The sequence below is a fragment of the Oryza glaberrima genome, chromosome 9 (assembly GCF_000147395.1).
Source record: "Oryza glaberrima chromosome 9, OglaRS2, whole genome shotgun sequence".
In the NCBI taxonomy this organism is placed as follows: Eukaryota; Viridiplantae; Streptophyta; class Magnoliopsida; order Poales; family Poaceae; genus Oryza; species Oryza glaberrima.
Window position 1 is genome coordinate 19,333,475 of NC_068334.1, and position 22,964 is coordinate 19,356,438.

The 22,964-nt window shown below is 40.8% G+C and overlaps 4 protein-coding genes across 7 annotated transcripts; 1 reads left to right on the forward strand and 3 right to left on the reverse strand.

The window, feature by feature from the left end:
- Positions 1-2,637: 2,637 nt before the first annotated feature.
- Positions 2,638-6,304, reverse strand: LOC127783877 (E3 ubiquitin-protein ligase BIG BROTHER-like). The gene is made up of 7 exons (XM_052311021.1): positions 6,115-6,304; positions 5,214-5,366; positions 5,027-5,091; positions 4,833-4,877; positions 3,752-3,876; positions 3,516-3,624; positions 2,638-3,239 (listed from the first exon to the last, which is right to left on the reverse strand). The coding sequence occupies exons 2-7, from the start codon at positions 5,356-5,358 to the stop codon at positions 3,204-3,206; spliced, it is 525 nt and encodes a 174-aa protein (XP_052166981.1). The 5' UTR covers positions 5,359-5,366; positions 6,115-6,304; the 3' UTR covers positions 2,638-3,203.
- Positions 6,305-7,982: 1,678 nt separating this feature from the next.
- On the forward strand, positions 7,983-8,728 carry LOC127784683 (protein YY1). Its single transcript, XM_052312029.1, has 2 exons — positions 7,983-8,478; positions 8,586-8,728. The coding sequence occupies exons 1-2, from the start codon at positions 8,196-8,198 to the stop codon at positions 8,588-8,590; spliced, it is 288 nt and encodes a 95-aa protein (XP_052167989.1). The 5' UTR covers positions 7,983-8,195; the 3' UTR covers positions 8,591-8,728.
- Positions 8,729-9,223: 495 nt separating this feature from the next.
- LOC127784682 (plant UBX domain-containing protein 8-like) lies at positions 9,224-14,171 on the reverse strand. Its single transcript, XM_052312028.1, has 10 exons — positions 13,992-14,171; positions 12,660-12,721; positions 12,015-12,552; positions 11,723-11,823; positions 11,397-11,637; positions 11,128-11,316; positions 10,891-11,055; positions 10,306-10,449; positions 10,185-10,241; positions 9,224-9,659 (listed from the first exon to the last, which is right to left on the reverse strand). Exons 1-10 carry the CDS (start codon positions 14,073-14,075, stop codon positions 9,546-9,548), a joined length of 1,695 nt encoding a protein of 564 aa, XP_052167988.1. The 5' UTR covers positions 14,076-14,171; the 3' UTR covers positions 9,224-9,545.
- A 1,284-nt stretch (positions 14,172-15,455) lies between these two features.
- On the reverse strand, positions 15,456-22,137 carry LOC127784883 (protein HAPLESS 2-B). Of its 4 annotated transcripts, none has more exons than XM_052312296.1 (17): positions 21,534-22,136; positions 20,442-20,530; positions 20,084-20,123; positions 19,780-19,837; positions 19,633-19,693; positions 19,033-19,111; positions 18,717-18,851; positions 18,444-18,641; positions 18,188-18,268; positions 18,018-18,118; positions 17,667-17,781; positions 17,355-17,387; positions 16,974-17,067; positions 16,783-16,871; positions 16,442-16,560; positions 16,199-16,254; positions 15,456-16,107 (listed from the first exon to the last, which is right to left on the reverse strand). In XM_052312296.1, the coding sequence occupies exons 1-17, from the start codon at positions 22,038-22,040 to the stop codon at positions 15,674-15,676; spliced, it is 2,289 nt and encodes a 762-aa protein (XP_052168256.1). In that variant the 5' UTR covers positions 22,041-22,136; the 3' UTR covers positions 15,456-15,673. The 4 variants fall into 4 exon arrangements, with proteins under 4 accessions (XP_052168256.1, XP_052168255.1, XP_052168258.1 ...); XM_052312295.1 differs by having other exon boundaries at positions 17,667-17,784; positions 21,534-22,135; XM_052312298.1 differs by lacking the exon at positions 21,534-22,136 and adding an exon at positions 20,789-20,798 and having other exon boundaries at positions 17,667-17,784.
- Positions 22,138-22,964: the final 827 nt, after the last annotated feature.

The window sequence follows — 22,964 nt, forward strand, 5'->3', positions numbered from 1 at the left end:
TGTCGAGAGTTTCTGTGCTTATCTGAAATTGCCAACTGCGACTGGTAACTGAACTTGTAGTGAACTGTGGCTGTGGGCTTCCGGTTGTTTCTGCTTCCCCCTTCCTGCTTTCTACAATGCTCAGATTTCATCACACTGGTGAGATTGTAATTCATCAATCAAATCTTTACTGGTTTTAATACTGAAGTATGTCTTTCATCATTTACGTTGTTATCTAAAATTTTAAACAGACAAAAATAAGTATATATAAAAATTTTACCTATCAATTATTTTATATCCTACTTTATTTTTCTATAATTTATCGGTCATATATCAGTGTTTTCAACAGTAGTTTTCCTTTCTTTTCTATTTTGTGTTTTCTTTTTCCCTCTAGGCATAGATCTGTCTGACTGATTGCGTTGTATAACAAAACCTCTATTTTTTTTAATATATTGACTTGTAATTATTCTGCGCGTTCGTGAAAGATTAAGAAAATAATTGTAATTGATATACTGTAGTTGTAATGTTGTGGACTGTAGTGCACCTGCTACGGTCCGAATAGGAAAAGGAGAACAGAGAGACGGTGCCGAAAGTGGATGAGAGGCAACCCAGATGTCTTGTTCGTCAAAAACAATCTTGAGATGCCTAGCTGGTTCAATGAATGGTAGTTTTGCTGATCTTTAGACGTCCAGCCAATCGCTGCAAATACTAATTAAGTTCAGAGAGTTCCAGAAGAAAAGGGAGCTTTTCTTTTTCCTCTCAGGTCATAGTGAGCAACCACGTATACCCCTCAATCAATCGTGATTGCCTTTAAGCTTCAAGTAAGATGCAACATCCATAGTCCAATCCTAAGAAAAAAGATAAAATAAAATAGAGGTCCAGATGATGCAGCCGTGCAAAGGACATTTCACTTTCCAACTAAAGTCAAGGACATTGCATTTGCACGAGTTCGTGCTACATGGAAGATTTTATTTTTCGTTGGTTTTTGCTGATCAGATCAGCACATAATCTGAAAGTGACACGGTTTAATTCACTGTAGAGAAAAGGTCTACCTGTCATTATTATTCAGTTCAGTTGATGAGTTCTTCCTGAAGAGCAGAGATTTGTGTCATGAAAGCAAAACATTAGCTAAACTAGATGTTTCTTTTAGTTTCCTCTGGATGAAAAAGAAAAGGAAAAGGCTCTTGATCTTTTCGTGATGCTGTCTAACTGAAACTTTGCAAGGCCTCACTTTAATATGCCTTGTTGATGTTCTCATCAAATTCTTTCCTGTGTAAAGCTAGCAATCAACAATTTTGTCTAGTGGAGGAAGCATTGCTTATAAACAATACAAGCTGCAGGTTTGGCATAGAATCTGTCATCTGTGGATAAGATCTAGTAGTATCATACTGTCATGCAGAGTAAGTACCACACTACTAGTAGCACTAACAACTAACACCAACCAATAAATGATTAAATGGACATCAATCATCTATGCTTCAAGCATGCATCTGAACTGATGACATCTATGCAAAAATTTCCTTCAGAGCTGTAGTAGCATCAGATAAATCTGGCAACCTGCATGTTTGAGCAATTAATCCACTCATTGTGTGTTTCTTCTGAACTGTCTGTGTCAGTTTGCCCCATTTTTGACTGGAACTGGTCACTGGATCAAGAGAGAGTTTGGCCATTTCAGCCAAAAGGAGGTGTAGAATAACATGCCAACAATAGGTGCTACTTAGCACTTTAGTAGTAGTTCCTGATCTAAACCAGCTTTGTTGCAATAATAATTAAAGTTATCTGTTTCCAGGTGTGGCCTGCAATGGACATCTTGATGGCAATTTTTTGAGCCATCATCAGGTGTTTGGTACTGGTTGATGCCTGACATGCAAATGTATGAAAAAGATAACTAGTTTAAGATGGGCAAGAGTTTTTTTTTCTACAAAAAATATTGAAATGGACAGCTCAGGGGAAAAAACAAATCGTGAGGTGAAAATTGAAATAAGAATAAAATCTCGCGAAATAATTGGAAATGAATACTCTTTTGTTGTATGAGATCAAACATAATAAACAAAGGTCAAAAAAGGACGAAATCTTCAGGTACAGCACAACTTCCATTTGTGCTTGTTTGTTGCATGTCTACGTCAGTTTAAGCTTTACAACCTTGGAGAGCTGATTTGGAGAATAATAGAGTAGGAAATGACCATTTTTTAACAATGGAAAAGAGATGACGACAAGAACATCTATCAACAAAAGAATCTATACACGATGGAGTGGATCTGAGTCAGCATTGGATCATGCTCCATTAATCAGCTGACAGTGTCATCATTAGCATTTTTCATTGTTTAAACAGCCAATTATACTGTGAAGTCTGAATACTAATCCAAGTTCCAAGGATATTTTTTTATCCAACACGCAGGAGAGCTGCGTAACATTGCATTAAAGAAGACAGGTGAAACCCTTACAGACACACCCACACACACTAAGAAATACTTCCTCCGTTTCATATATATATATATATATATATATATATATATATATATATATATATGAATTTAGATATATATGTGTGCCTAGATTTATTAATATCTATATGAATGTGGGCAATGTTAGAGAGTCTTGTAACCTGAAATAGAGGTAGTAACACACATTACCCTAAAGGAAAAGAAATAACACACATTAGGAAAAAGCAAGCAAGTCTACTAACATAAGCCTTTTCCTTTTTGCTGGAAAGTTTCTGACTGTGGTTTATGATATGTCTGCTTCATCTACCTTACAAAATAAGAAAGGAAAAGAAAAGAACATCACTATATGCTAACAAAAGTTTTGGCTGAAAGAACCATGTTCACTGTACACACACAAGCTGTAGAGCAAATGCAGTATTGCTGAATTAACTGAAGATGGCAGAGTAGGGGTGTAGAACATTCACAATTGTGCTTCTTTCCACAGCAGAGATCATGTAAAAGATGGCGCAATACATAGAGTATCTATTTAGCTGCTTCTGCTAGGTTGCATTACCAGAAAAATGGCAACCATAGTACTAGTACACACACAGATTTATCTATTTGTGATAAAACTCAGTTGGATGGACACATCACAGCCATGGGCCATGGCATGGTTCAGTTAGTAGTACGAGTATACCAAAACGCATTTTCCTTGAGCACCGGTGTATAGCATAGGGTGTAGGAGCATAACGTGTCTGAACACAACGCAAACATCACCAGCGTTGCCACAAGCGCTGTGATTCACCCAAATACCTCCTCATTGCAGACTGGGCATGCCTGAATGAAAACAGACATAAAATCAGATCCAGAATACATGGGATAATCTTCCTATACTAGACAAGGCAAGTTTGTATACAAAGCAATCAACATTCGGCCCATCAGACAGAGTTCAGACAATGTATCACATTCTATGTATCGAATTTCTTGAGTAATATTCAGACGTTACAGGTACTCTTGTTCGCATATATTAGCATTTAGCATCTATACACAGAATACAGAAACTTCTTTTGCATTTTGGAGGTACAACATCAAGTATAAAGTAGTATATTTTACCTTATTGATCTTAAGCCAGCGAGTTATGCAATCTGCATGGTAACAGTGGCTGCAGGGCAATCTTATCAATTTCTGTCGGCTTTTATAAGTCGATTTACAGATCACACATCTGCACATAGATATCATATAGTTGTATGCTTGTCAGACAACTTAAAACATGCCTTAGCACTAATGATTATGCCACGTTTAAAATTAAAAAAAAAAGGATGATTGGAAGTAAATTAACTGGCACATACTCCTCATCATTCTTCTTCCTGGAGAAGAAGCTGCATTTGTTCTTAAAAGGCACCAAATAGCATATCAGGTCATCAGATAATCCTCTGGATTGATTTCCTACTGCTTCCCCTAATGCTTGTAGTTGCTACAAAAATTGTAGACAATAAAAAAACAAACTTCCCAGAATGCGAGGAAGTTATAGATTTCAATTGAAGTACGCTTTCTCAATGAGATGGATTCTAAGGACAACTCTAAAGCTGAAACATACAGCTGCTGCCTAGCCAAAGAGCCCCTAAATGACGAGTCCAGATTCCAGACAGATAATGTTGGCACTTTGCTTATGATGGCGAGTGACTTCAGGGTTAGTGTAGTGTCCTTAAGACTTCAAGTTTCTATAGTTTACAGTTCTCCTATTATTTGAAATGAGCACATCCTTCTTACCCTTTTCTACAACTTGATTTCAAATTCGATGTTTCAGTTGATTTTTGGAAAATATCAACATTTGTGTTGGCTCTTCATATCAACAAATGTAGGTGACTCGACAATTACTTAGTGCTAGATAAAAACTGTATAACCTCTTTGCATATGAGTTGTTTCAATATAAGTAGCACATTCAGCAGTCTTCTGCATGGCACTCATTTCATTTTGTTCCAAAGAGAAAATTGGAATATATCTGATTGATTTTGACATTAACTCACAAAAGGAAGAATGAGAGAACTTGTTGCCAATGAACCTTTAAATAGGTAGTAAACACAATCCCTAAAGATGGTTCATTGTAGCAGAAAACATGAATTGTGTGTGAGAAAAGTATATATGCAGCACATTTTTAATATATCTGCAAAAAATTAGAAAACCACCAATATATGTTTACAAACACTTGTAACTCTTGATAGCTTTATCATTTCATAAATAATTGACAATCGACGATATCTAATAAATGCATTCCCATTTTGTCCAAACCAATTTTTCTCTTCTCTCCTCTGTATGTAAGATTGGTTTCATCATGGAGTATTGTTTGAGGAAGTACACTTTTCGAAATCCTATAGCAAAGGAGAATTTTATAATTTGTATTGTCCGTTTGGTAAAAGTATAGCAACATACCTCGTAAGACATATTATCAGGGTCAACATTGTCTTCCGTTGCAACCTGCAAATACAAACGTGTGGAATTCAGACATTCTGGGACCCCTTCCATACAAAGTTCATATATGTGGAAGTGGAATCCCTTTCCACTGGAAGGTGTAGATGATTCCTATGAAACAATGGAGGAAACATTAGAGTACAAAAGCAACAAACCTGAGCTGCATTATTGGGAGGTCTGTACTCAACAGCTGGTGACGATGGTTCCAAGGATGCGTTACCTAAAAAAAATGCATCATGAACATGTGGTAAGTGTAGATGCCAGTTGAGTACAGCTAATGAATGCACCTCAAACAAAGCAAAAAAAATGGTGAACATGTGGTATGTGGGAGTAGCACTATACCAGCAAATTCTCTTGTAGCAATAGCATCATGTGCATTCTCCTCCTCTTGCAACTGCCTAGCTAAAGCTTCATCAGATGCCAACCAGGCCTCAATCCTGTGGGTTTCTGAGGAGATATGGACTGAATAGGTATTTGGAGTTGCCATTGATGAACCTGCAATGATTTGCTAATTAACACTGACAATACATCAAGTAAATCAAACATTACAAATCAGAACCTGTCTAAGAATCCATCTTAATTCAGAAAAAAACTCAGATTAGATGTTCATGCTTCCACCAGAAGCAGGAATGTGCAACCTACACTTCCTGTAATTTCCATACTACAATGTCCCCACTGACCACTGTGCCTGATGCTCTATTAGAATACCACATCCTCCATGGCTCCATGTAAATGCATATAAATTTGACTCTTTAAATTAGTAACTACAATTTAAAATTTATCGAACATTGTTCAAATTTATAAACAGTTTCCCAAATTTAGATGCTCCCAAATGTACACAGCTACTAGTAAAGCACCATCCAGTTTCACCTGAACAGGACTGACATAAATGTGTGAAAAAGGGACGTCATTCCCCCAAATACAACTGAACAATCCTCCATCAGAACATTCATTTGATTGACATTACTCGGAGAGATACAGCTCGCAGGCACACGAGATTCTTCTGCCTTTCCAATTGCCACGAACCCACATGTCACACGACCAACCAAAAAGAGAGAATTTTTCTTTGCACAAACAAAAAGTGAGATTTTTTTTTCGCCACAAAGGTGCGAACTTTCTTCTCTATCCCACTTTCCAATCAAGAAACGAAGCACTCAAACCAAGAACAAACCAAGGAAGGAGAGATCGCTCCCTCTCCCAGAGCAAACGAAAGGAGAGAACTCAGATGGATGCGAACTACTACCTTGCCTCTTTCCCCGGAGAAGCAGCGAAGGAGAAGAGCGCGATGCCGCCGCCGCCGCCGCCTCCGGCAACCTCCGGCTCCGGCGAGTCCGCCTCCTCCTCCTCTCTCACCTCTCTCTTCCCAACCGTGTGGTGTTCGAGAAGCTTTTATGCGAGCGACGTGCAGTGGAAGCGGTTGCTCCCAAGTCAAACTGATGGAGACCACCTACTATCTTCCTCTTGTTTTCTTCTGCTTTTCTTTTCTTTATCTTTTTTCTTTCATTTTATTTTGAGCGATGAACTTGAGAACAGTTTGGTTGTGGGTTAAATTAAACGGTGCAGAATTGCAAAGCTACGTCCTTTTCGTCTGATTAAGGTGGTATCAGAATCCTAATCTGTTAGCTCAGCATTTGTTTTTGTGTGTTTAATTGGCCATGACATCAGATGGTTCAGACCGGTGGCAGGTCTTCATCGGAGAGGAGAATGAGAGCAATGCAAAGTTGCAAACAACAAACAGGTCCTTCCAAACCGGTTGGTTTCATTCCACAGAACATGATAGCAACCAGAGCACAAACCGTTCAACAATATATATATTTTTATGATTTAAAATTATATTACTATTTTTAGGATACGGAACTCTTAACACATGAAAATCTAAACATTTTCAACCAATCAGAACTACTAGAAAGATAATCTAACTACTTCAAAATTTAAAATTTGACAAATAAAATAACTAGTTTTTTCTAAAGCTATCTTCACTGGACAACTTATGAATATTTATATTTATGAAGCGAGTACTCTCCTAGTACATATTACATATATATTCTTCTTCTCATGAAAAATTAACTTCTCGCTATAAATCCGAACATATATTATGCGTAGCAAGTTGTTTTTTTTAACGGGTGGAGTAATATTAGAGTATTTAAATTCCTTCAAATTGCCATCCCTCTGGGACTTTGCTGCTGTTTGTTCTTCCACGGTTGCTGTCAGTGTCACCCAGGTTTGCATCCTTTCTAGCTCGTAGCTACTGTTCTGCATGTATTGGACTTGGATTAAGATCAAATGCAGTTGCTATTGTAACTGCACAATAGCAAGTGCACACAATCATGTCCATTCGTTTTCAGATCCAATGGCTCTAGATGACTGCTACAGTACACGCATAATAGTATATCTCTGCTACAGTGTTTTTGCTGCAGTACCACTTCATATCCTGGCCTTCCGTTCTAGATCATGTGACGTACATGTTTTTTTGAAACAACCCGCACAAGACATTGATAGAGTAGGAAATGTGATGTACATGTAACGGCTTAAGTTACAGTTACAATAACTGCACAGGATCTTGATCCATTGGACTTGTATAATATCTCATCTCGTGCTTCCATTATCGTGGTAACAGTTGGCAACTTGGCATCCAGTGCTGGAAACTATGCCGTGTGTACATCAGGATCGTCCTTTTTGTTCAGTTCCAAGATAGAACAAGTCCAAAAGATGGCCGTAGTTTTTTTAGTCACAGTGGAAGCTGACATCGCCGTGGAATAAGTTCTGCACAAAAGTTGCCATTCGAGATCAACTACTAGTAGTAGTAGTCATCTTCTACCACTGCGAATATTCGAAGGGACACAAAAAGATCAACGAGTAAATTAGTTCACCGGAAGACGACACATTATCACCACAAAAAGACTAAAAACAAAAAGAAATTGCCAGGCCAAAAAAGGCAAAAAAGAAAAAAAAAGATGGCACGAGGCCCAGGGCTACGGCCCATCTTGTCGCCGGCCCAACCGCGTGCGCGAAACGCTCTCGTCGGCTCTCGGCTCGCCGCGACGCGATGGAGAGTTCGCGCCGCGGCGCGCGCGCGCGTTCGGTGGCTCACACGCTTGCGCCCTCGTCCTCCCGGCCGGCGCGGGCGCCGACCGCGCGTCCGCCGCATGCGCGCGGCGTAGGTGAGCAACGCGGGCCTCGCCGCGCGCGCTCCCCTTCTTCGATCCCCTCCTATAAATCGAGCTCGCGTCGCGTATCGCCACCACCACCACGACACACACGCACGCACCGTGAAGGCATCGACGACGAGCGAGAGCCCCTCGGCGGCAGAAGACACTCACGGCGATGGCGGTGACGAGGACGGCGCTGCTGGTGGTGTTGGTGGCGGGGGCGATGACGATGACGATGCGCGGGGCAGAGGCGCAGCAGCCGAGCTGCGCGGCGCAGCTCACGCAGCTGGCGCCGTGCGCGCGAGTCGGCGTGGCGCCGGCGCCGGGGCAGCCGCTGCCGGCGCCCCCGGCGGAGTGCTGCTCGGCGCTGGGCGCCGTGTCGCACGACTGCGCCTGCGGCACGCTCGACATCATCAACAGCCTCCCCGCCAAGTGCGGCCTCCCGCGCGTCACCTGCCGTAAGAAAACGAATAAAATCGATTTGCTATCTATCAATGATTGTGTTTTTGTAGACTAAACTAAACCCCTATTAATAATCAACTAACCGATGAACTGATCGTTGCAGAGTGATGGAGATGGTGTGCCAAGGTAATAGCGTTTGCTCGTGCGAGGATGAGAAGAGAAGATTGAATAAGATGTTTGATGGCAACAAGTCATCAGGCGATCCGATCCCTGCAGCTATGAATGGGAGTATACGTAGTAGTGGTCTCGTTAGCATCTGTGTGTCGCATATGCACGCCGTGCGTGCCGTGTCTGTCCTGCTTGCTCTGCTGATCGTTCAATGAACGACAAATTAATCTAACTCTGGAGTGACCATGTGCAGGGTCTTTCAACCAAGGTTCATGTTTTCCACGAAAGCCGATTGAAACGAAACCGCGAAATTTTGATGCGAGACGAAAGCAGATTCCGAGTGAAATTTTAAATGGTTTTCAAGAATTCAAATTTGAAACAGGAAATTAGACCAAAATTTAGCAAAAACCGTCATTACCATTAAGGGCCAAGATCCGAAGCTCAATCAGGAAGGCGAACCCTGCTTTCGACCTTCTTGAGCTTCAAGATAAAGGGGCAATTTCTTTGCCACTAAAAGAACTCGAGCAAAATAAGGAATAAGCACAAAGTAGAAGCTAGAGTTTCTGTCGTTTGCCCTGTTTGATCAAACTAAAAACAAAAGAGAAGAAAAATCAGCAATGTGCATTGCCACAATGAAACTGGCTCAGGAGAACTGTCCCATCGACACTCTTTGAAACGAACAATGTCATATGGTTTTAACTAAAGGTATCATCATCCTATAAATATCCTGGCTCCATGTTGTTTATGGTTTACCCTGACATTAACATCGAACTCAAAAGGAGAGAAGTATCAACATCACGGCATCACCGCCATTTCACACCGCAGAAGAGGACTCTCAACTGAACCATAAACCAGTTGTACTATTTTTACTAACAAAAGCAAGATGCAAGTATAAAAAAAATGTAAAAACACAACTTTCTGAGGGTGTCCCTAACCATGACTAAATCTTTCTTCACTATTCTGTAATCTTTTCTAGAAATAAGGCTTCCTGCTTGCTTGTTAGGCCCAGATCACTAAATGACATATCGCCCTCACCAGTGGTGAAAGCACGCCTTGGGTACGACCTTACCTGCATGTCACAGAATGGTACATGTATGAGTTCCACAATTGTCTCAGACTACACAATTTCTAACAGTTCCACAATTTTAACAAGAGTGAAAAAGGAAATGCCCACTCAAATCAAATGGTAGCAGCTACACTGTGGAAATGGTTTTCCAAGCATGGCAGTAGCCTATTAGTTTTAAAAACTTTGATTTAGCAGAAGCCCTTCAGCTAACAAGATCAGTAGCCTATTAGTTTTAAAAACTTTGATTTAGCAGAAGCCCTTCAGCTAACAAGATCAGAAGTCGCACATACTACTAGAGTATATCACCAGAAAAGTCAGCGAAGGAGCAGCAAAGAAACACTTTAATGTACCCTGAAATGAATCTCCCTATCCTTTAGAAGCTAAACTATGGACTCATCGTTCTCACATCCACAACTAGATTGCACTCATTTGTATCAATATGATTCACTCTTCTGGGAGTACAGATAAAATATATGTCGTCAAATAAAGGGGGTGACCTTCAAAAAAGAACTAACAGTAGCGAATTACCAGTCTGTAGGTTCCTGGCTTATAAGTCCTGCCAATGTCTAAGAAATCAAAAAGGAACTGCAAGAGAAAGCATGTATTAGTGGTTATCCACATAAAACAGAAGGACAGAAAGTAAGCCTACCTGAAGTTTATGAGATTTCAGAAAGCGACGCCCCTGTCGACTACCATCAGGCATGCGGACTACAAGTGTGACAGCACCTTCCTCGTCTGCAGCTGGCTCTGACGGCAATGATGCTTGTTTGGATGCAAGACTGGACTCTAGCTCCTGTTTGCATAAAACGTCAGGAACCACATCACACACATTACAAATGGTGCAGAATACAAGTGCAATATGAATTAAGGAAATAATGGACAAAGCCTCAATGGAACTGCAGAAAGAAAGCACCAGGTTTGTCATACAGCTTTATAAGAACTTGATACTGCTTTAGCGAATTGCTTGTCAACAAAATGTAGAAAATATCAATATAATAATACAAAATGTCAGGAAAGAAGATGCCATGATGCTAGGTAGTATCCATCTAGACTTTATGCAGAGTTTCATCAACTATATCAACCAGCAGCTAAGCCTCAAAGTAGAACCCTTTGTAACATATAAAATAGAGCAGATCACCAGAGCACCAAGTTTCATATGCTCAAAATGTGAGTATTGAAAAGACTGTTGTTGATGATCAATTAATTCCATAATTATTTTTAACGAAAGGTTTACCTCTTCCTCCAGTTGTTTTTTACGCCTTTCCTCTTCCTCTTGCTTCTGTTTTTCAAGGGCAGCTTCTCTTGCAGCAGTTTCTTCCAGGCGACGAAGCTCGGCCTCCTGTAGGGCCTTCAACTCTTTTTCTTGATCAGCTTGGAGTGATGCAAGGTATTCATCATCCTGTAAATCAAATTAACAGTCATGACAATTTCATTGCATATACCAACAAATAGGTCAAACTAAAGATCAAACCTGCTGCTCACGTAACAACCGCTGTTCAGTTAATGCTGGTGATGGAGCATGCTCTACACGGGGATAAAGACTTGGGCTTCTATGAGATGGCATTGAGAACGGATACGTGGGTCCTTCTGGAATTCCACCAAACATTGCAGCCTCAAGCATAACAGCTTCATCATGCTCCTCAGAAGAAATGCCACCCCACTTTTCCAAAGGAAGAGGCAAACAGTGAATAACATATAATTTAACCTTAGGGTGAAGATTAGTATTACAGAAAAGAATACCTCTGATGGAAATTCATCTCCATTATTCTGGCGATCATTCAAATTTCCTTGAGGCTGAGAACTTGAGGGAGGACTATCGACCGTGTACACAGGTTGTGCTGACTCAGTGTTTCCAGAAGGGATGCGTCTAGAACGACGTCTAACTAATGGCTGTTCTTCTACATCTTCAGTCTCCTCTTGGAGGGTATCTTCATCTATTGGTTGCCTAGATGATCCAACCTTTTCTGTAGCTAATCCTTGCCTCCGAAAAGAAAGGACACGTATAAGGGATCAAGTGCTGGGTAGCAAGAGGATTAAAGAGCATGTTAGTAAAAATTAATATTCACCTTCCAGCTGTTCCGCTTGCAGTTCCCTTGTCCTCTTCATCAAAAGAATGTTCTGTAATGTTTACTCCCTCTGGCGGCTGTGTTATTCCTTGCTCTGCTGTCTAACATTTTTGAAACAAGTAGGTAAGGCACATGAAAGAGAAGTTTAACAAAAGCGTGGTTGAGGAAAATTAATACACTTGCGAATAAAGGATCAGCTGTAGCAAGCTCATTCTAATCATTCACATTTTTATATGGGAGAAAAGAACACATGGCAGACTAAAGCAAAGGAGATGAGGGTGTGCAAGCTTACAATTGTCATTGCCTCAGCATCCCTTTTTGAAGCTTCAATTGCTGCCCGGATCATTTCCTCTTCGATATCATTGTCATAGTCAGTAACATGAACCAATGGAGGTGCAGTTGGAATAGAAGGGTTCGGCTGCAATGAGCTATCAATATTAGCATGAAGAGAAGGGGCAGATGGCTGCTCATCATCATCATCATCAATTACAATAGCCCCACGAACTTCAGGACCATATGAAGATTCATGCCCAGTGACATCCTCGATAATAGGGGCCTGACCAGAAGGGCCTGTTTGCGGGTTGCTATCCTTAACTTCGATAGGTATCTCTCGCACCTCTCTAGGGTGTGAAACCTGTGGGCCATGACCGAAAGTATCTGTGGAACCAACTCTGTCAAAATAATTTTGCTGAAAGTTTGTGTCCATCAGTGCAAAAGGGTCACGCAAAGTTTCAGGGAACAAAGATCTTCTAAATGCATTATCAAGTGGTCCATCCAGGTCCATCATATCATCATGACTCTCAGGTATATTGTTTTGACTGGCTCTGTTCCTGTAGAACACCGGCATCTCATTCATCAGTTCTAGCAGTACAGTGTGGGCATATGGAAAGCAATCTTATATGTAAATAAAGTTGGATGGAAAATAGTAAAGGTGTACACTGTACTGTCTCCTTCATTGAAATGTGCATTGATTGCCGTGTTAAGGTCGCCACCATGTTCCTGAGTTACAGTGATGAGGTAAGCCATTATAAATAGATGAATATACATAAACCCAAAGGAAAAATATCATTCCAGTTAACAATCATTTCAGAGGTACTCCCTCACTTACTAATTAATCATGGTATATTCCCAAATGATCATCATATTAGTATTCATTACCAAAGTCTATTTGTTATCTGTGCATGGGAGTAAATATCCGCATACATCCATGCACACAACCCTCTACAACCAACATGCAATGTCTTGTTTTGTTATTATCTAGGAAGTAGCGGGGATGGTGCATGCATTGAGTTTGTTACTGGAGTAAATATAGTCCAGTATTTACTCCAGGAGAGTTATTGGCTTTCCTTGGTCTTGGTGCTCTCATGTAATATGATGATCAATTGGGAACGGAGGGAATAATACAACAGAGCATGTCTGAGGAATTTGCACTAAGCTCACTTACCTTTTTTTTTCCTTTCCTCCCACACGCGACTAAGCCCAGGACAGATCACACTAGATAGAAGATAAGCAAAGCAGAAGAGACAGGGACAGGGATGGCTAGATTGAGGTGAGGGGCGTATGGCCATTCGAAGGTACTCTAGATAGCACTATACCCAGCTGTGTTTTTTGTGTTCAAGTTAAAATCAAACAACCAAATATCAGATCCAGTAATCCAGCACACCGGATGGTAGGGACTATGGACAAACCATGAATTGACAGCTTGCGAAAACCTAACTACCTAAGTTGAGTTATTGAACACTCTAGATGAGCAATCACAAGAATTTCATACAAACTCTACAAGCCCCAACTTGAATGCGCGTGAGGAAGTCATATGAAACTGGAACTACAAATCTAACAGGGATATGGTATCAATGCCAAATCAATCAGAGATTCCGTGACCAAAACCCGCGCTCCCACCAAAATCAGAGCGCGATAAGCTCGCAATCAGACAGAGCTAACGCCACGAGATTTGTTCCAAGCGAATTCAATTCCGTAAAAGCGCCTTCACAGATTCATCACGAGTTCACGGCAAGTAAAACAAATCGGGCGCACACCACACCTCCACCTCAACCCCCCACATCGCGCCGCGCCGCGCCGCATGAACCCCCGCCCGGAGGAGGAGGAGGAATCACAAACCTAGCTAGCTCCACGCGACCACGCCCCCATCCCGACTCGCCCAAATCCGCACCCCCTCCACGAGCGCGCACGCGATTTACCGCACGGGATTACAAGGGGAGAGATGGGAGGTGGGGAAGGCGGGGAGGGGGGGCATGTGGGATGTACGCACCTCGAGCTTGCGGACGGCGAGGGCCTCGTCGGCGCCGGTGATGCTGACGAAGGTGTCGATCGCCTCCTGCGGCGGCCTCGCCATGGTTGGTTGGGTTGTGGAGGCGACGCGAGGAGAAGGGGGAAAGAGGATAGGAGCGATCGATCTGTTTGTGTTTGTGTCAATGCGGTGGAGCAGCGATGCGCCGATGACTCGGTATGTAGTTGTACGGGTGCTTCTGCGTCATTCTCACCGTCTCAGCGGTCGATTTCGCGATAACAAAACCAAAACCGACCTTTGGGCATGGCAAATTGGCAATCCACGATTCCACGTGTGGTGGAACCATGGAACGTTTACAAAGAGTAGAGATATGTACTCCTACTAGAGTAGGAGAATTTTCCAAGGAAAACATGTAGAGTAGAACAGATGGAAGTTGGATGGTTAGTTATAAAGAAAGATTTGCCATTGAGATAATAAAGGAATAACTACAATTTAAACTACTTTTATATACTATCTTTATCTCAGAATATAAGAGATATATGCATTCAAAATTTTTACTTAAATATAAGAAATATAGAGTACATCATATCCAATTAATTATTCACTATTCAATTTTTCTTCTCACCTTATCCTTCGACACCAACCACCTTCCCATTCACCACACAATAATACATTATATTTGGGGATGGAGGGAGTAAGAATCAATGTCCATTGCTATTGCTAGCTCTATATACTACATTATCATCGTTGGTACACTTCTCTTATTTCATTTGCTACCATGTTGGTCACCGGTTCAAGAGGCTTTAGTGCTAGGGTTGGTTGGGGGGCTCATCTTCTTCCTCCTCCTTTACCCCTCTACTCTTTTTCCTCTTCCGTTTATTTCCCTTCCCTCTCTCTCCTTCTTTCGATGGGGATACAAAGGGGGGACTTGAGTCCCCCGGTACCTATATTGGATTAGTCTCTGTTGTTAATTCTCAAGATTTAGGACAAGCGAATTTTCCAAGTTAGTGCCTTTAAATATAGGATGTTCTTGATGTTTGGATTTTGGAAACATTTAATCACACGTCGTAGTATTATTTAAAAGAAGTTTATACAAATATGAAAAAAATAGATCACGCTTTAAAGGACATCTAATAACGATAAAAACAAGTCACATCAACATAAATAATAATTACATGTTATTTTAGCAAGATGAATGATCAAACAATTTGAAGGTTAACAACACTATTTAAAAATGAAGAAGCCATTTAGTCATAACCCTTTACTATTGAAAAGCAAGGCCTATGTTCTGCTTTTCCTTGACTGTGCCCCTGTACCTACTCTTCTCCTAGTACTTCGTCAGAAATGAACACCTCACGGTGCTCTGCCTCTAACCTGCCCCACAAGTCCAGTAAACCACACGCAAACAGACAGCAATCTACGGCGAGAGGAGGAAACGTCAGTGTCGCACTGTCGCAACAACCAACAAAAGCTTGACTCTCACACTCCAATTCTAACGTACCCTCCAGATTCCAGAAACCACACTCGGGTTAACTTCCAAGACTACACCGCCACACCGGGAGGAAGCATCAGATGAAACATCAGCATTCACACAATACAATGGTTCCGTGCGTCAGCAGCAACATTTACAACATCGATCATAATGTGCACTTGTCAGTATGTCAGAACGCCATTTTAAACCGCGCCGGCGACCGGCGTCGGCGTCAGTGCCACGCGTGGTGCCTCCGATCACCGTGCTCCACGCTGCCGCAGCCGCCACCGTCCCGGACGATGATCTCCCCCGGCGGCAGTAGCGCAACCGCCTTGCCACCGTGGCGCCGGTGCTTGTTGAGCTTGAGCCCGTCCCTGTGCTGCACGCCGAGCGCCGCCTCGTGCCTGCCGTGCCGGCGGAGGATGACGTGCTCCGCCGCCGCCACCACCGGGTCGTCGTCGTCATGTATGTGGAGGACGTGGTGGCGGCGGTGGCCGGCAAGCTCGGTCTTGTGCCTCTTGTGCGCGTCGTGGTGGTGGGAGTGCCTGTGGCTGTGGGCTCTCTTGTGCCTCCGGCGCGCGCGCTCCTGCGCCTCCGACCCGACCACGCCGTCCCACCAATAGTACAGTGGATCGAAGAGCCCTTTCCGGTGCAGAAGCCACAGGACTGAAAGCCAAAATGAGGAACATATGTTATCACGTTTGGTAAGCAAAGCACGCATGGAAATGCAATCAACCTGATGAAGAAGACACAGCACCTGCGACAAGTAGCAGGCCGTGGATGACGAAGTTGAGGAAGCTCCAGCATCTCGTGCTGCCACATGAGAATGATCTACGAGGTCAGAAATGTGACACAAATAGATGAAGCACAGGAATGGCTTCCTACTATATCGATACAAAACGCCGCACTGTCTTTGCATATGGCATATAGCTTTTGTCGATGGGCATCAATCGGAGGGAGAAAAGAGAAAGTGCGGGCTGGAAGGAGTTTATTGACGCACCTGCATGTTGTACCAGTGAAGAAATTAATCAGCATGTGGCACATTTTGGCGCACCAGGCTTTGATGGCTTCAAAGAAACCCCAGATGCCACCCTTTGTGTGGTTTTCGGACGAACCAATCTAGAAAGTTGTGTTCAAGAACCATGAGTGTCTGTGTGTTTGATTGCTCAAGGTACTAGATTGGACAAACACGCTCCAAGATAAGTTGGCAAATGCTTATTAATAGGTAACCGGACAATGCTAAGGTTGTATGCAGATCTAAACTACCTCGTTGCACTTCAACAAAAGCAAAAGGACAATAAATTCTAGATCGGCTATTATAAGGCATGAATATTTCTCAACCTGTGTTCCATTGTTAAGAACTGTAGCTGTGATTGAGAATCGGGATTCTTTTCTGTCAAGTTCACTGAAATCTGACGCCTTCAAAATAGCTGCAATAGCGCAGAAAGAAATCAGATGTCGAGTCTCAAGTCTCCAACACAGGATTATGAACAGTAGAATACATGCTATGCTCTAGTTTATGTATAACTGACCTTGACATGTATAGTTCGATGCTTGGTCTGTTGACGAACGCAAATCAAATGTCCGAATAAGCTTTTCATCAGGCTTCATGATAAAGTACTGCTCCTGTAAATTGAAAAAAACAGACTAACTTCACTACTTGAGGAGAAGAAACTTAATGACTAGTACATAACTAGAGCACTAAGTACAATGATGACTTGATGATCAAATGTACACATCATGTACAACAACCTCATAAGAAGAATTCAGAAAAAAAAAGATCTAGAAAACTCAAGCAGTACACTCAATCTTGTATGAATTCTATATACTTTGAAAGGTTCAGAATAAAGTGAACAAGCTTGGAAAAAAACAGTGCGCAAAATCACAGAATGTGATTACTATAGTACCATTACCTCAACGGGATTGATGCCGCTTAAGCAGTCAAACTGCAAAGGAAAAGAGAAACCACTGTTAACATTTCAGGAAAATAAAGGGCAAGTTACACATCTAGTATATGGCTAGATAAAAATAAAAGAGTAAATAAAATTTTATGATAAAATGTATCGCTAGTATTCATATGATGCATCAGCACATGTAAGTATTCCAGATTGAAAATAATTGCATGACAGTTAGAAAATCAAATTTCTCCTTTTGAACTCGTTAAAAAATAGAATAAAAATAACAAAGTAACCTGTCAAACAGCAATTTCTTGACGAGATGCATACCGTCAAGCTATATGAAGCTTCAAGTCTTCCAATATTCTTGGTTTTGACTCTAGCACTGCCAACTTGACTTAAGGCTTCAAACGAAGAGATGTTAATGCTAATTATCTTCCCTGAGCTTCTGAAATTAACAAGGAAATTTAACATATTACACATACTGCTAAGCAAAGAACATAAATTAGTGATTTACAACATGAATTGAAATGTAACACCAGAGTAGAAAATTGTGTGTAAAATTGTCCACCATGTCTTACGTTTAGTGCAATAATGTCTGAAATTGTATACATTTAAAAGTAAGGTTGTGCCTACTGGTAATCAATATTCAGTCGTATAATGCAAAAGTATTATTAGTACCTCTGATAGACATATTCTATGTCATCAGCACTCAGCTCTATCATCAAATTGGTATTGAGAACTTCTGGGATTCCCACAGAAAAGGTATGAACTCCTGCATTCTGTAAATGTATCTATCAAAAAACTTTATCCAATGTTGGCATATAAGAAGAGAAGAGAAAGAACTTAACCGGATATTGGTTGATCCTTTCAAACTTTCCCAGAACAACGTATTGGGGTGGTTGGCTATTGTTTACCCTGTTTTTGTCAATCTGAAAAAAAATGGTGAATGATCTTTCAAGACCAAAACAGTTTTACAATTTAATAACAAGATACTTGGTACTCAGTTATGCTATGATGAACAAAATTAACATGGAAACTTAAAGCACAAGTGTTGTAGCAATAAGAAATAAAAGAAATAGTTACAGATCTACTTTTTAGTGTTACCTCCCAAAATTTGGAAAGCTGATCGCCCAAGCAGCTGTCAAGTGGCGATGAACAAAAGTTAGGCTGGCTCCTGAAAGCTTTATAGCCAACTCCAATCTTATTACATTCAAGACCATCTAATGTAAACAGGACTCTCTCCAACAGCATCCACCTGGAAAAGTCATCACCAAGCACTTGTAGTTGACCACCGCCAACACCCTTCAACATTTTAGATTTAGAAGCACAATGAAACTTCACGTGAGGGAAATATTCTTATCTAAAATTTTCGATTACCTTTCGTGGAGTCACAAGGTAGAAGTTCTCCAAAGATGGAAGACTTGTATAACCAGCAAAGTCGCCAACTAAATTTACTCTCAGGGAGCTGTCTTCAGAAACAACTGTTCTATTTTCTGGACCAACAATAACCTCCTGGTGTGTAATGCTAATTTAGCAAAGATAACCAAATTTTGGGAAGTGCTTGGCATAATCAAGGTTCAAAACAACACATTGCCATAATATATGTAACTATGACAATTCTTGCTTACATATTTCTACAAGAGAACACAATTTATAACGGTCAGAAGTCACAGTGCAGAATTTCAATTCTTACAGATTCAGAAGATCCTTTCTTTACTTGCACTCTGATACTGAACCAAAGGGATCTTCTCCCAATATCAAAAACATGAAACCTGTTACACAATTATACACAAATTTGCGTAAATAATTACCTGATAAAATAGCCATAATAACAGAGAGGCTGGGATGCACGTTTATCCCATACTTCAGAATAAGTAAAGAAATGAATTAGATCATTATATGCTTCTTCAATATGTGAAAGGCCTGTTTCCATGGTGTTATTTACAGAAGGTAAAATAGATTCGATCATCTCAGAACAAAAATATATTAGGCTATTGTGCACTCCTTCCAGACATGAAAACTAAAAGCATGCTGTTTTGTACAGATGGTCTCCAGAATGTAATGTACTCCACATGAATCGTATATCGTATGTCTTCATAGCTGAAGGGAGCATTATAAAGTAGTATGGGTTCTAGAAGTACAAAAACATAAGATAATTTGCCAACTGAAACAAGTCCAAAAGTCATAGTTTAGACAGTAGCTTATTTGTAGAATCAGCAGGTGAGTTAATCAGTTAATATTTACAGTATTGTAATTTACATAGAACAATGGTAAATCACAACTAATTTCATACCAATCATCTGGAAAACGTAGACAGTGAGCTGTGTTAGCTTTTCCTTTCGCCACTTTATCAACTGTAAAATAGATGGATATGAATGATGTGAAGTGATGTTATATTGATAAATCAAGAATACATAAAACCTTTTCTGTTGGTACTTACAAATGTTTCCACAAGATGAAGGGACACGGCGGTGAGGCCCACAAGGGCAGCAAACAGGCTAGAACCATGCAAATGCAAATTAAGACAAGATTGTAACCATCAAGACATAGTAAATATATCTGATGTCAAAATAATAACACAAACAACATAATGCTATCGAGTCTGAGCACACAGATGTATATTGTCAGGAGCTTCAGGTGTGTGGTGTGTCTGTGTTTTCCTTAATATGAAGACTAGTATATTTAAATATTTCAACTGCTTAGACAGTGAGATAATAAGGGTGACAAGGGGAAATGCTTCTCACTTCTGTATGCTCAATTATGCTACCTTTCTCATCCCGTAACCTAGCATATCCAGGAAGATTGCATCATCAGTATATACAACAATTATTATATTTGAAGCATTGGATGAACAAAAAAACAGTACTTAGGGGTTAGGATGTTTCAAATAGATTGCTTGAATTATGTGAAACTAAACTGTATGCTATTGAAATAAAGTCATTCCCAACAGTGGTAGTAGATTACATATTGTCCATATTTGACAGCAAATATGGTATAAGATAGAAAGATGAACTGGCAATTGTGATGTGATGTCTACCAAGTACCAACTTGGATCCTTCCCAAAAGAAAAGTGATGAAGATTGAAATCCTAAAATGAATTACCTTTCACAAGATTTGACAACGTTCGCACCAGCTTCAGGCTCACATTTACGTGTCTTCACATATTTTTCTTCAGGTTTGTAAGCAACATCCTGAAGATACACCAAAAACATGTTACAGACCACAAAGGATAACATCTGTCCAGTTTGGTAATAGAGTGATTTGACAAACAGAAAAAAGGAGAACTTTCTAAAAATCAACATGCCGAAAAGAGATACAGAGAGTGCACAAAAGAATTTTCTTTAGAAGAGTCAGATAAGAAGTATAAGATTACTAACGAATTGATGTTAATGAATCTGTCTAGATTCATTAACATCAATATGAATTTGGGAAATGCTAGAATGACTTACATTGTGAAACGGAGGGAGTAGCACTTAGTCAGAAACCATCCAACTAAAGCAAAGCATGTTATACTTATATAGCTTGGAGCCTTGGAACATATCGCAAACCCTAATGATGATGGAACCAAATTCACATCAACTCAATTTTGAGATCAGGAATAACTTGATTGTGCAGTTGAACCCTCTTTTTTGAAGTTAGATATCAGGATATTGCTTTTCTGCTCAAAATCGAATACCACACCTAAACATTTTAACACCTAGTCAGTAACCGCCCTGATTTAAAACTTACTCCCTCCGTGTCATATTATAAGTCGTCTGACTTTTTTCTTAGTCAAGCTTTGTTAAGTTTGATCAAATTTATAGAAAAATTTAGCAACATCTAAAATGTCAAATTAGTTCCATTAAATCTAACATTGAATATATTTTGATAATATATTTTTTTGTTGAAAATACTACTATATTTTTTTTATAAACTTGGTCGAAGTTTGACTAGGAAAAGTTCAAACCACTTATAATATGAAAAGGATGGAGTACATAAGAGTATACAACACAATAGTTAGTTCACTGCTCCTTAAAAATAACATCACAATTACTGTCCAGCGTCCACATCTCACTCCAACAAACGTCAATAGGCAGAAATCAAGAGGGCCACACGAAGTGACGGATGATACACAGAAAAACGCGCATAAAACTGGTGTTCAGTATCGCTTAGTTAGAAACCAGAATCCAACAGGTTAGGAAGCAGAGGGTTTACCCTGAGGTAAGTGAGATCGTAGAGCGCATACACCTCGGATTTGTTGATGGTGATGATGAGGGGATCCCGGATGGGCATCTCCCCCGCCTCCGTGCCGTTCTCCTCCACCTCCGCCACCCGCGCCACCAGTGACGCCTCCCCGCCGCTCTGATCCCCCACACCGCAAACGTTAGCGAAACGAACAGTGGCGTGGAGAGAAATTTGGGGGGAAATGAGAGAGAGAGAGAGAGAGAGAGAGAGAGAGAGAGAGAGAGAGAGGGGCGGAGAGTCGAGCGCGATTTCCGAGCCACTGGGCACGGCCAGGTCGACGACGATCTTGCTGTCGCAGGTGAGGCGGTCGCGGCCGTCGTCCGAGCCGCCGCGGGCGCAGCTCTCCAGGCGGGACTTGGCGAGGACTTCCACTCCGCCGGCGGGCGCGAAGTTGTTGACGGCCGCGGCGAGGAGAGCGAGGAGGAGGAGGAGGGGACGGGAAGAGCGAGCGGCGCGGCGGCGGCGGCGAGGCGCCATTGGTGGTTGCCCGCGGCGGAGCGAGAGCGAAGGGGAGCGGGGCGAAACTGACAGAGAGGAGGGGCAATGGAAGAAGATTAACCGTTTTGAGTTCAAAATACTACTCCCTCGTCTTAGAATAAGTTTTCTTTTATCATTTATTCTAAAATAAATTTATTTGTTAGTAATTATTATATCAAAGTTTATAAAAACATGTAATGAATACATTAAAAGTAGATAAAATGATGAATAATTAATTTAAGATTTAAAAAAGTAAATAATATTTTAGTTACTTTTCAATTTCTTTTGAAGGACCAATACCTATCGGTGCATTGATTCATAAAATAGATTAGGAAAAAATTACAATACTAACACCGTAGTTAGGAAAGAAAAAAACTATCACCGCACACTATGTTATTTTTAGTTTTGCGTTGATATATACGAGATGAGTAAAAAGATAAACTTATTTTTGAATGGAAGTAAAACACGTCTTGCATCTTGTGTGGCTGTTGAGTGGTTTGATGGCTTTGCAACTTCACATTAACCGCACCATTTGGAAGTGAGGATGTATTGATCAAAATCCTAATAATTTTCTGTGTGTGTATGTGTGTGTGTGTGTTTTTTTTCCAAATTTTGTGCTTTACAAATTATCTGATTTTTCATTTTTTTTTCATAATATATACCATTATTCAATTAAAACATTTTACTTTCACGTGAAACAATATCCATCAAACGAGCTCTACGTCTGCATGTCTGCATTTGTACTTCTCTTATTAATACAACTATCATGGTGGATTGCACATTTGCATAACTAGACTTAGTTTTAAGATTCACGATTTGTCGTATAATGTACAAACACCATGCTATTCATGATCCACCCAGCGAGAGAGTCTCGCCGAAACTCACATCCATATATAGAGCTCCTAGACATGTATGTATGTACTG

Bases quoted from the DNA above. Each gene is read 5' to 3' on its own strand.
- LOC127784883 (XM_052312295.1), bottom strand. From the start codon at position 22,040: ATGGCGCCTCGCCGCCGCCGCCGCGCCGCTCGCTCTTCCCGTCCCCTC. The intron at 18,269-18,443 runs GTAACACTAAAA...ATTTTTTTTCAG, and splicing joins AGCTTTCCAAATTTTGGGAG to ATTGACAAAAACAGGGTAAA. The intron at 17,388-17,666 runs GTATGCATCTCG...TTTCCTTTGCAG, and splicing joins AAGCTTCATATAGCTTGACG to TTTGACTGCTTAAGCGGCAT.
- LOC127784682 (XM_052312028.1), bottom strand. From the start codon at position 14,075: ATGGCGAGGCCGCCGCAGGAGGCGATCGACACCTTCGTCAGCATCACC. The intron at 12,722-13,991 runs GTGCGTACATCC...ACTGTAACTCAG, and splicing joins TCGCCGTCCGCAAGCTCGAG to GAACATGGTGGCGACCTTAA. The intron at 10,242-10,305 runs GTAGGCTTACTT...TTTCTCTTGCAG, and splicing joins TGAAATCTCATAAACTTCAG to TTCCTTTTTGATTTCTTAGA.
- LOC127784683 (XM_052312029.1), top strand. From the start codon at position 8,196: ATGGCGGTGACGAGGACGGCGCTGCTGGTGGTGTTGGTGGCGGGGGCG.
- LOC127783877 (XM_052311021.1), bottom strand. From the start codon at position 5,358: ATGGCAACTCCAAATACCTATTCAGTCCATATCTCCTCAGAAACCCAC. The intron at 5,092-5,213 runs GTATAGTGCTAC...CATTTTTTTTAG, and splicing joins TGCTACAAGAGAATTTGCTG to GTAACGCATCCTTGGAACCA. The intron at 3,877-4,832 runs GTATGTTGCTAT...CAATTTTTGTAG, and splicing joins CTGATAATATGTCTTACGAG to CAACTACAAGCATTAGGGGA.